The sequence below is a fragment of the Aspergillus fischeri genome, genomic scaffold, assembly GCF_000149645.3.
Source record: "Aspergillus fischeri NRRL 181 1099437636252 genomic scaffold, whole genome shotgun sequence".
Classification (NCBI taxonomy): domain Eukaryota; kingdom Fungi; phylum Ascomycota; class Eurotiomycetes; order Eurotiales; family Aspergillaceae; genus Aspergillus; species Aspergillus fischeri.
In genome coordinates, this window is record NW_001509768.1 from 2,151,449 (window position 1) to 2,163,323 (window position 11,875).

Sequence of the window (11,875 nt, forward strand, 5' to 3'; positions counted from 1 at the left end):
TACATGCTGTACAGGTTCCCACTGGGCGGATTCTCTATCCCTGAGGCGCTTTCACTTATTTTCATTCTAATAACAAAGCTAATCCCTTGTTCTCTATCCTAAATAGAAGGGCCTCTTCCTGGTAAACACCAGATCCCAATTTGTACATACTCCGACTCCGTCGCCTTCTTCTCAATTTCCTGCTAACCTATCATGTTGTAACTTTCTGAGACGGATCATGGTCCACCGGCAGGGCCACTCTTATCCCAGTAGTTCTCCCTAGCTCCGGCAAGTCCCAACAACGCAGTAGTAGTTACCGCCCTTATTGTCGATATTGAAGAGAACATAACATAGTCAAGCCCACGGCTCTCAGGCGCATAGCCCGACATCTGTTCCACATGGTGTTCCGGACGGTATCTGCGTACCAGCACAGATAGTCTCATGAGGGCCGGCATTGCACGAGTACTTATTGCCCGTCGTCCAGCTCTCTGTCACGGAGAAGCCGCCGGAAATCTACCGGCCGCGGACGCACTCGCTGTCCAGTCTAGCGTGTATGATTTGGATTGCTGGCTTCCACTAAGTAGGATTGTGCACTGCCGCAGTTCATGTTTTCCTGGGTACCTGTCAGTCATTGACTCATTGGTAGTGGGAAAACATCTCACACCTTACGCTGAGCTGCTTGCGCCAGTAGTTCTGGTGAGGGTTCCCGTCGCCGAACTTCATGGACTTTTGCTGGCACTGGGAGCAGGGGCCGAACTGCCGTTCCTCCAGGGTTTCCCGGGGTCGAACGTAGTAAGATTTGCGGTCTCAAGCTCGGCATCGGAGAAATGGTTACCAGTCGGGAAGGAATCCTCGTTAAAGTAGAGGGCTTCTGCTGCACTCTGGAGAGTCCTGCTACTAACTGTCTGCATGAAACAACCACCATCATCTCACGTCATGAGAGGAGCCAACTAGAGAGAGCCGGCAGGGGAACCTCATCGCAAATCACATATGATTCATCTTGGTCATAGACTTTCATGCACTTGATACCTCCTGAGTGTTTGGGGTTCTCGTGAACACATTGTTTGGCCCGACGGTGAGGGTTCCAGCACCACTGGGATCAAGGTCTGCAGTGAGATAGCATGATGGGAAACACTGTGTAGTTAAAACTGTGAGTGGACTTGAGTTAGACTGTCTGATCAATTTCAAAGCTTATGGCGATCAAATATGACGTACTGTACTTCATCACCTCAGGGACATTCATCGGCACAGGGACATATTCTTATATCCCTGCTAATTAGCTAGCTGGAAGGAGTAAATGAAGAGATATAATCCCAAGATCTGCCATAGCAGGTCATAATCGTGGGGGAATCCATGCTTCTGGTAATAGCGCTCAGCGCCAGCGCTGGAGGGTTGGAAATGAGCCAAAGTAGTAGCCTAGTAGGTAGGGTGAGGTAAACATGTTCATGCAAAGGAGCTATCTTCTAAATGCCAAGGGTACAATACCATGTTATCTTTTGGGCTAAGCAGCCAAGCCTGCCTATGCTGAAATGTTAGGTAGGAGGATTCAAGCTTAATGTATTCACTAGCAGGCTGCAGAGTTATTCAAGAGGCTAGTGTATGATGCATATATCGATAAACATGTGATTGTGGTATAGTATATAGTTACCAGTTATGATGCTGGTCCCTGGCATCAATAAGCTTATAGATAAAAAAAAGCTTGAAACAGCCACCTCTGTTGATCATGCGCTGCGCATGCTCGTTCTATGTTCTATCAACTACTGCTGATAAGGACCTAGGAATAGACAATAATTGAGATCAAACTCGGACTCCAACTAAACTAAATGCTACAGCCACCCTGCGAGCCATCCGCATGGCTAACGAGTAACTACCACCACTAACTCAATCAGGCAAGACAAGGCAAGACTTTAACATGGGAAACTATCTCTAGTGATTAAGTCTACAGGGCGATGTAACCTAACTGAATATGTTCTCATGTTAGATCTCTGTAAGATTTCTTCTTGTTTTCCTTCAGCTACAGACACCTACTCGTTAACCTCTTGACAATTCTCCTAATCAACATCTATCCTGCACTTCGACTGACCATCGGTAGGCTCTTCTTCCACTAAGTACATACACCTACTAACATTCAACGGAAAACAAAATAACAGGCGCATTGCTAACATCAACAAACCACAACAATGGCATCAATCGGCCCTCTCGCTGCTCAAACCTCACCGGCCTCCCGGAACTCACCTACCCCAACACCTGCGGCGTCCCGATCCACCAGCACTGGAACGCCACACAAGACACCTACACGACCCTGGGAGACTGCTGCCACGAAGTAAACGGGACGATAGGCTACTTTGGGCAGGAGACCTGTGCCGCATATTGCAATGCTACAGAGAGTACCAAGGCACAATTACATGATTGCCTTGCGCAATCGCAGGAGATTAATTACTTTGGGTGCTCTGGGGCGGCGGCGATGAGGGGGAGTCTGTGGAAGGCTGTGGTGGTGATGGGGTTGGCGTGGTCGGTTTTCATATGTTTAGGTCTGGTCTGGTCTATAGATTGCTTGGTTTAGGTGATGCTGGTCTGTTACCTCATTGCTGCTCTATAAATTTCATTGAAGCTTAATACTTATATAAAACTACACTGCAAAATGGTGATTTTCAGCCTAGATCGCTGTTGTATCACAAAGCCATAAGCAAGGTCCATTGTATATATTTGGTTTGGTTAAGCTGTAGTTGTGTAGTCTTCGTTGCCAATTTACCTAAACGCATCAAAGTAGTGAGGGTTTACCGCCAAAATAAGCAAGCAATGTGTACAGCATCTGCTAAGTATTATGGAATAAAGACATTGTTGTAGGATTGTGCTCATGCTCAGTATCTTGTTGTATAGAAGCTGAACAAGAAACTGATGATCTTCGTCTAACCAACCAATCAGATCGGGTGCATGGATACCACGCTGGGGCCAGGTGAGGGGATACTCGACAGCTAGTCTACATCTACAGACTGCTTATTTCTCTCCTGAACAAACAGCATTCTCCAAAACTCTCAAAGGCCAAACTGTGGCAACTTGCGTATATTATGTTCATCTCCAAGTCCAAACATGTCGCTCAATATTATAACCTGAGAATGCTTTTCTAATGATGCAACCAAGAAAGAAACAAGTCAAGCAGATTTTCAAAGCCCCCAATGCTCGAAATGAGGACAAGACAGAAATGATTAAGGACAAGGATATAGAAAGTCCACCAACGCCATACCAAAATGAAAAGTGACATGCAACGACATAACTAAGTAGACAACCCACTGACTTCCAGGAAATTGCACAAGCTCACACAAGCATCCTTGAGTGACTTTTCCGTCTTCCAGTTGAGCTCCTGCTGTGACCTTGTGGCCACGGCGACGCAGGAGCCTACATCCCCCGCGCGGCGATCAGCCGCCCTTCGGGGGATGTGCCTGGAGGAAACATCCTCCATGGTCTCGACGACTTCCTTGACGGAGTGTCCACGACCGGTTCCCAGGTTGAACGTGCGGAAGTTCTCGGCCAGTTTGCCTTCGTTGGCTGCGCTGAGAGCCGCGATGTGGCCGCGCGCAAGGTCGGTGACGTGGATGAAGTCCCGGACGGCGGTCCCGTCCTCAGTATCCCAGTCAGTTCCGAACATCTGCAACTCCTTGTACTCGCCTGTCATGACTTTGACGACGACAGGAAGTAAGTTTGTGGGAGTCTGTCTGGGGTCTTCTCCGAGGAGGCCGGACTCGTCACATCCGATGGGGTTGAAGTACCGCAGAGCTACGATGGTCCATTCCGGGTCGGAGGCGGCGAGGTCCGCCAGGATGGCCTCGCAGATCCATTTGGTACGGCCATAGGGGTTGGTGATGCCTGTACAGCCGGGCTGGACAATGCGTTCACTGCCGTCGTGGTCGGAATAGGTCTCCTCCTTGTGAGTGCAGAGCTCTTCCTTCAGGGGGAGACCGGAGGTTGCCAAGGTGCCGTACACTGTGGCCGACGAGGAGAAGATAAAAGTCTTGATGCCATAGTCACCCAGGGTCGTGGCAAAGTCGATGAGGCCGCTGACGTTGTTGGCATAGTACTTGAGCGGGTTGCGGATGCTCTCCTCCACTGCCTTGTAGGCAGCGAAGTGGATGACACCGGAGATCTTAGATTTGGTCGTACCCCATCGGGTCTGAGTCTGGTGCTGTTCTAGAAGTTCCTTGAGAGCAGCAGTGTCACGATAGTCGTGCGCATGCAGGTGCAGCGACGGCATCTTGGTCCCCTGCTGCTCATGGTATTGGGACGCTAACAGCTTGATGCGGTCGAAGACGATCTGAAAGGAGTTGCTGAGATTGTCGATCACAATCACATTATAACTGGCCTTGAGCAGTTCCAATGTTGTGTGACTGCCAATGAAGCCGAGGCCGCCAGTGACAAGGATGTACTGGTCGAGAGGGAAGTGGCGCAGAAGATCGTCCAGATGACCATCAAACAAGACGGACGATTGCGTTGCGGGCGTGTCCACGCAGCCTGGGGAGCAAGGCTCCACCGGAGTGCTTGCGTCGGATTGCTGGTAGCTGTCCATTGATATGTTGATCAAGTTGATCGACTTGATCGAGTTGATCGCCAAGTTGAAGATCACGCCGAGAACGATAGGCTAATGGAAATCCTTCGACAATGTTGATCGCACTTGGAAAAGAATGATTGCTCGGATTTGCTCAACGAACGTGGATGAACTGGATAAACTCGGACAGATTGAGAAACGAAGGAAGAGTTTTATACTTCAAGGGCAGAACAAGCACCACCTGGTAGCGGTCCGCACTATCCAGCTGGGTCAGGAAAAGAGGGTAGGATGACTCGCTTGATCTACACGGGAAGGTAACTATTGAAGCGATTGGATGCAGATGATACCAGGGGACCAGACGGACCAGATCTCGTCAGAACAAGGGTATAAAGAAAAAAAAATAAAAGGGGAAAAAATCAATCAAGGAGAAACGAGAAGAATCGGCCTCAGCCTCAGGAAAAGAAGCCCACTAGGCAAGGATGAAAACACGGAAACGAGCGGACAGGGGAAAACGAATGGGGCAAAGAGCGAGAGAGGGTAGGCTGTCTTCGAAGAGAAAGGCCTAGACTAGATGTTTGATGCTTCAGGATGAATCGTCTCTCTTTGCCTCTCTCTGGAACGATGTCAGAATCATCGAAGAGCCAGAGCCAGCCTTGAGCGCCTCCACAGTAGTAACCCAAAGGCACTACCTCCGTGGGCAGATCTCCGGGACCAGAACTTGGACCACATGAGGTCAGGAAGCGAGACAACTTGTCTGTGAACTTTAGCCTAACTACTGAGACTAGACTAGAGGGTCTGGTCTGGTCTGGTTTGCTTTGCTGCATGGCATGGTCGAGATCCGCCCCGCTCGTCTATTTTGGGCGCGATTGTGTTCGATGCCCGGACCAAATCATATCATATCATATCACATTATTAGTTTTATGCCTGTGGATCATATTATCCATGACTACTGTTTGATTTTTTTTTTCTGGGCCAAGATGAGACCCATCCACTAGAAACAGTTTAACCTCGGTGAGCATGTATCTAGGGCTGACTTGGACTAGCCAACTACTTATTTCGTAGGCTTCCGGCGCCATGTCCGTCGAGGGAAATCCACTTGATGCGTTTCTTCTTGATCCTCTGACACTCGGTTAGGTTTGTTGAATCCTTTTAGTATTTTATTTTTATTACATACAATGGCGGAAAAACACGTGAGCAATAGACGCTGCCTGCAAAGCCGGCGCTCTCGAATCCTCTTGGCTGTCGTTGTCTTTATTGCTATTCTGGCTGTCGTGATCCCTCCGGCGGTTGTGGTGACGCTGCACAAGAAGAACGACATGGGGCCTAAATCCAAGGTCTTTGTGCCTCTCTATGTGTACCCTGCACCCGGAGCCTGGACTCCGCTTGAAGATGTGTATGTTCCGTCCACGTTCACCTTGACCTTCCGGCATCTTTGGCCCGGCCACGACCAACCAGGGTAAAGTGGTGAGCTACGCAACAGACAGCTGACGCCACACACACAGGATCTCCAAACACCCAGAGGTGAACTTCACAGTTGTGATCAATCCAGGGAGCGGCCCCGGACCCAACGCCTTGCCTGATGGCAACTACACGCGCGAGATCCCCAAGCTGGGCTCCTACGAGAATGTGCGGCTGCTAGGCTATGTGGCGACAACCTACGCGAAGCGCAATATCTCGCTGGTGCGCAGGGACATCGAGACGTATGCGGCGTGGCCAACGAACTCTTCCAACCCGGCCCTAGCTGTTCGGGGGATCTTCTTCGACGAGACCCCTCAGCAGTATGATGAGGATGCCTTGGCGTATCTGCAGGAGTTGACCGATGTTGTGAAAAATACCCCTGGTTTGGGGCCGGATCATTACGTACGTTTCCCTGGTAATTACCGCGTTTGGTAATGTATTTTTGTTTCCTCGCTTGCCACCTTCCACTGTTTATCACTTTGCTTTTTCAGAGTCAATCTGTCGTCTACATCAGTTGCTAAGTGCTAAATTGCAGGTGGTTCACAATCCCGGCGCAATCCCTGACTCTCGCTACCTGTCGACAGCAGACTCGACTGTCGTGTTCGAAGCAACGTACGACACCTTTCAGGAACGCCATGGGGCCAACCTGTTCGAGGCGATCCCGGACAGCAACCGCAGCCAGCTCTGTGCGGTGATCCACTCAGTCCCAGAGAGCGTCGAAGGGTCTGCGCTCCGGGGTTTGGTGAAGCAGGTTCGCAAGGTTGCCGATGAGATTTTCATCACCCACTTGGATACGGATTACTATGCCAGTTTTGGGCGGCAGTGGCCTGAGTTTGTGGATTTGATGGGAAAATAGGCGGATAACCCATGCTTAGATGACATGATGACATGATTATGACAGATGAGGACATTCGATGTACGTAACTACTTTCATGTATTTAAAGCTGTAAATTTCAGCATACTTACAATAGAATTATGGTTAACGATCCGCGTAATCACCTAAAATCCTGGACCAACTGTCAAGTAACCAGTACTCATTCTCTAGGATGTACTCCGTACCAACCCAAATATCGGAGAGTGAAACTGTCTCAACAGCGTCCAGTCCCAGTCTGCCAGATCTGAGGCTGAGCCATGGATTCATCATCCTCCATACCCGTATCCACCTCGTACAACTACCCATCGGTCCCATACCAAGACTGACTACTGCATATGATGCAGGGGTATCTGCATCAATCCCCGCCAGACTAAAACATACACAATCAGTGGACGGGGAACAACTGGACGGCAGGTGGCGCTGATGGGATGGCGCTGCTTGGCACTAGGTCGTTGGTATTCTACGTTTCTACCCTACCAGGACTCTGCGAGTGTGTCCTCATCTGGAAGGTCGATATGATTTATGTCAGTTGTTGGGTAATATGCGTTGGGTTGGCTAAGACATACATATGGACGGAGATATTGCTGTTGTCATTGTCATTGTCATTGTCAATGGCTGCATGCCAGTTGGCTGAATCATGGTATTTATAGAAGTTGTTTCGAATTGGGACTTTGGGTTGGAGGCTGAGGCAACCAGAGTGAGGGTACGGAGTACCGAGTACACATTGCAGGAGATAGATCGATAGATACATACTCCGTAGTACGGAGGACAGTGTAGACTGCCTTACGGGGGTACAGCGTGATTTCTCCGATGTGGATGTGATCTGACTCGTATTTATTATATCATCGTGATTCTGTGACATCAATATTTGGAATTATGGTACGCCAATACCGCCGCTTGTTTCATGAGTTTCGGGCCTTTGTTTCGGAGCAGAACAGGCCCGCTCTTTTCCCGTATCTTCCCTGTTTGCATTTGGCGTACTCTATCGGAATTGTACGGAAATAGTTGTCCTACGGAGTAGGATACTCTGGAGAATCCATTGAATATTCAGATCAATTCTTGCAACCTAGTGACGAGAAAACCACACATTAATTAATTTGGGCCTTATGTTCCTGAGGACCCAAAACAACCGAACTAAAGAACCACGGCGCCATGACAAACTCTATCTAGTGTTTAGGATTGTATCTATCAGATGGTCCACATTACGGTCTGTGGATCGCGGGTTGGCGCCAAGTTAGCTTTTCCAAGCCAGGTTACAGGTTCTTAAAGCAGGAGTTTGCAGCCGAGCATCAGACTAGCAAACTCAATCACTCAATCCCTACTCCGTAGAGTTCTAGAGAAAACTCTGTTTGCTTGACGCTGGCTCCTACCAGGCTGCGATCCACTCAGACGGAAAATGGACTAGAAGAGGTATTCCGAGGCTAGTGTTTCATTCGAGCATAGTCTCGATCTACGGATCGCGCGGTTGAGTGAGTCCAGATCAGTGGACAGTTTGCATTTGCATTTGCAGTTCGCAGTTCGCAGTGCTGTGTTCTCCGCTGGTTCATGCGTGAGGGTCGTGGACGGCGGCTATTACTTGATACGCATACGGAGTCGCCAAGTTTGATGCTACTAGTGGAGTGCTATAGGCCAAGATTTGTGAGAGAGATGTTTACATCCCGTGTATCATGTTGATCCGTGTATGAAACTGAGACATCATGATGCAGACGATATAATTAGATACTCAAGTTAAATAGAAAGATAGAACGTCAACAGTCAGATCAATGAAACCAACTCCGCCCATGCACTCCGTATAGTCATGCTCATCTTAGTCACTCTCACTCTAGCCAAACCACCCAAGGCAGGAGGCTAACAATATTCAACCCAGTTGTTCAGATTCATATTCTTAATGACAGTCGAGAAATTCCCCGAGTCCGCAAACTCACAGGCCGCGTCCTTCTGGTTGGCCGTGACGGACAGATCATTGTTGGTCTCATCCCCCTTGGGATACTCGATGTGAAACACCGGCTTGCCATTCTGCGGAAACGCAGCGTAGGTGTCGCACTCTTTGTACTGCGCACACTGCTCGTTGACACTCCACTGCATGTTTTTGATCACCGACGGGATGATATCCCCCGCGTTCTTCAAGCCAATCGACATATTCCGCGCATGCGCCGCATTCGCCAGGAAATTCACAAAGCGGATCGAGTCCGCCTGCGTCAGGTCCAGCCCGTTGTCATTGTCGTACCCGTCGACATTGTCCGGGTCCACCCCGTCGCAGCCCTTGTCGCGTGCCATATCCAGCCGGTCGAGCATGATCTGCCGGACGTTTTGCGAGCTGATGTTCAGCCATTTCTCTCCGGGCCAGTCGGCCAGGTCGTTGCCCAGATCCGAGTCCTTGAATTTGTCCTTGTCCGGTCGCCAGTTCTCGTAGCTCCCTGCCGAGAAGTAGCAGATTACCTTGCGGCCGGCTTGTTGTAGTCCTGCGATGGTGGACTGGTTGTTGGTGAACAGGTCGATGTCGTATATCTCTGCGTCGACGGAGGTGTCGTTCAAAGCGTGTAGCAGCTCGATCTGCCATTTTGTTCCCACTGCTGGCTGCCACTTCGCCGTTGTGTAGTTGCCTTCTGGCGGTGTGGTCTGCCCGCCTGAGCCTTCTTCACCTTCTCCGCCGCCGCCCAGACCGATGCCTAGTCCAACTCCGAGACCGACTCCCAGGGCGATGATGATGAGTAGAACGAGCGAGAGGACGAAGAGCTTCTTCCTGGTTGTCCATGATTTCCAGCCGCCGGCCGACTGGCCTTTTCCAACGGGATCCATCAGTGGAGATCAGTAGATGTAGATGTAGATCAGTAGATCAGTAGATAAGTGAAGAGTATGAGATAAGATAGTGGGCGCGGCGCGACTGTCAATATATGGCTGTACAGAGTAGGCTGTAGCCTTCGACAGCCACGTTGATTTGGAATCTCAATCGAGTAAAGTTACACAGCATCAGAGAAGCGCTCAACAAGACTACAGACTCTTGTCTAGGCTTGAGAAAGACAGCCACAGGGCGATCACAAGAGTTAACGCCTGGGCTGTGCCGCTGTGGTGATATGAACAAAGAGACTGAATTATGCGGCAGCCTACGGAGGCAGGACTAGCCGGATTGGGTGATGGCTGACAGCGTCTATTACTATTGTTTGGGCTGGCCAGTAACTAACTACCAGGTGATCTGTCCATCATATTGATGAGTTAATATGAAATATCACTCATCTGATCAGATTTGACTTTGAGTCTATTACCTTTTAACTTCTGATGCAACTTTCCACTCAGCACTCTATAAATATCCCTAAGTAGCAGTGCAGCAAAGGACCTGCCTACACTGCAATTGCAACATTGCCAACTTTCCGACAGCGGAATCAAATCAAATCCAGGCTGACCTGCAAGTCTCAGGCCCAAAATCCCGTGTCAAGAAAGACTTTTCACCCGATGGAACATGTCCAATCATGCACGGCCAGATAATCTCAAATATGGGGCGCTTAGCGCCGGACGCTAAAGCTTAGCGTGTAGGATCGAAGTACCTGTAACTATTTTTTTCTTTGCAAATCAGGCGGTATTATAATACGGATCATACAGTATCGTCAGGTACACAGTTCCAACTCCCTCCAGGTAAGGTACTAGTGAGTATGTCTGACTCGCACCATGGATATCCACACAATGCCACGTTGTTGACACTGACAGTTGACTAACGACTCGGTAGGGTCAATGCCATTCAATAGTCGGAAAGTAAAGCAAACACTCCTTCCCTTCCCATTTATCCGGTCGAGAGTAGAGTCATGATGTAACATGTAAGCCTGTATGCTATGCTATGCTGTCCATGCTCAACTCAACACACCAACACACATTAAACCCAAACCAAGTCAAGAAAGTAGCAAAGTCAAAGTCGAGTCCATTACCACAACACTCACTCCAGCTCACCCACCTGCCCTGGCATCCACCCATCCGCCTCCGCATGATGGCTGGAGCTGGAGCTTGAGCTTAGCGTACCTTACCTCGAGTATCAGGACAGATGACAGAGGCAGATGACAGAGGACAGCATCTGCAGGGGTAGACAGACACCGTGCACAGCACTGTACGCTGACTGTACAGCGGAGGAGGAAGGCTGGGCCGGCACCGAAGAAGCAAACAATGTTGCTTGCATGCAGCGTCACTGACTGACTTGACTTGGCTCCAGCCGCACCAGTTAGCAATCAGCACTTGGCAGTCTAGTTACTGTTAGGCTGTGATGAGAGGACATTAGATGACATTAGTGGGCCAGCGCATAGTTGGTTGCACTGCAGTGCAGTGCAGTTTGTAGTAGCTGCGCGGAGAAGACCGATACCTCAGTCTCTACTCTGCTTGACTCAGGACTCTCCGTAAGGTGACGCTTACATTCTCAATGTCAAAGTAGTCTCGGCTATATTCGACCCAGACAAACATCAATCAGGCCATGGTCCTTGTCCTCCAAGTAAGGGGTAGCCTAGCCCGGTAGATACTCGGCAATGCACTTCAATTGCGATTCTCCGGCCGAGACATGTCAATCCGCCGGTAGGGATAATAGATACTAACGTTAGCCGTTGAGCTCGTGGATAGACTATTGAATATTGATTTGATTTGATTTGCCACGGCCATGCGGACTGATTGCCTCGTCGGCTTTAGGAGCAGTCAGATAAACATAATATGATGAGTCGATTACGGAGTGGCTATCACCGACACCGACGCCGGTATAGTAAGTCGCCAAGATCCAGTGTGGATTCCAGGATTTAGGTCCAGGGGTCCAGGGGCAAGTCTTGGATTCGCGTGGTGTGATAGTTGCATGGATGCATGGGCTGATACCGGGCTAGTTGGAGATATTTAGTAAGGGTTGATTCAGAAGTTCCTGGTGAGTGAATCCTGACAGCGGATGTTAGAAAATGATTCACTTGGTCCGGGGGATGATTGAGAATGTCTTACTTGATTCTTGGCATGGCATGGCATGCTACAGACTACAGTATAGGTCAGGCTGAGCAGATACAATTCAATTC

General features: G+C 49.5%; 3 protein-coding genes across 3 annotated transcripts, besides 4 other annotated features; 1 reads left to right on the forward strand and 2 right to left on the reverse strand.

The window, feature by feature from the left end:
* Positions 1 to 3,253: 3,253 nt before the first annotated feature.
* On the reverse strand, positions 3,254 to 4,540 carry NFIA_069260 (NAD-dependent epimerase/dehydratase family protein; the record flags this gene model as incomplete). Its single annotated transcript, XM_001263651.1, has 1 exon — positions 3,254 to 4,540. One exon carries the CDS (start codon positions 4,538 to 4,540, stop codon positions 3,254 to 3,256), a length of 1,287 nt encoding a protein of 428 aa, XP_001263652.1.
* A 6-nt stretch (positions 4,541 to 4,546) lies between these two features.
* Positions 4,547 to 4,580: a microsatellite.
* An 827-nt stretch (positions 4,581 to 5,407) lies between these two features.
* Positions 5,408 to 5,432: a microsatellite.
* A 262-nt stretch (positions 5,433 to 5,694) lies between these two features.
* NFIA_069270 (spherulation-specific family 4 protein) lies at positions 5,695 to 6,833 on the forward strand (the record flags this gene model as incomplete). Its single annotated transcript, XM_001263652.1, has 3 exons — positions 5,695 to 5,912; positions 6,022 to 6,379; positions 6,513 to 6,833. The coding sequence occupies 3 exons, from the start codon at positions 5,695 to 5,697 to the stop codon at positions 6,831 to 6,833; spliced, it is 897 nt and encodes a 298-aa protein (XP_001263653.1).
* Positions 6,834 to 8,699: 1,866 nt separating this feature from the next.
* Positions 8,700 to 9,650, reverse strand: NFIA_069280 (endo alpha-1,4 polygalactosaminidase; the record flags this gene model as incomplete). Its single annotated transcript, XM_001263653.1, has 1 exon — positions 8,700 to 9,650. The coding sequence occupies one exon, from the start codon at positions 9,648 to 9,650 to the stop codon at positions 8,700 to 8,702; it is 951 nt and encodes a 316-aa protein (XP_001263654.1).
* A 6-nt stretch (positions 9,651 to 9,656) lies between these two features.
* Positions 9,657 to 9,695: a microsatellite.
* A 1,183-nt stretch (positions 9,696 to 10,878) lies between these two features.
* Positions 10,879 to 10,903: a microsatellite.
* Positions 10,904 to 11,875: the final 972 nt, after the last annotated feature.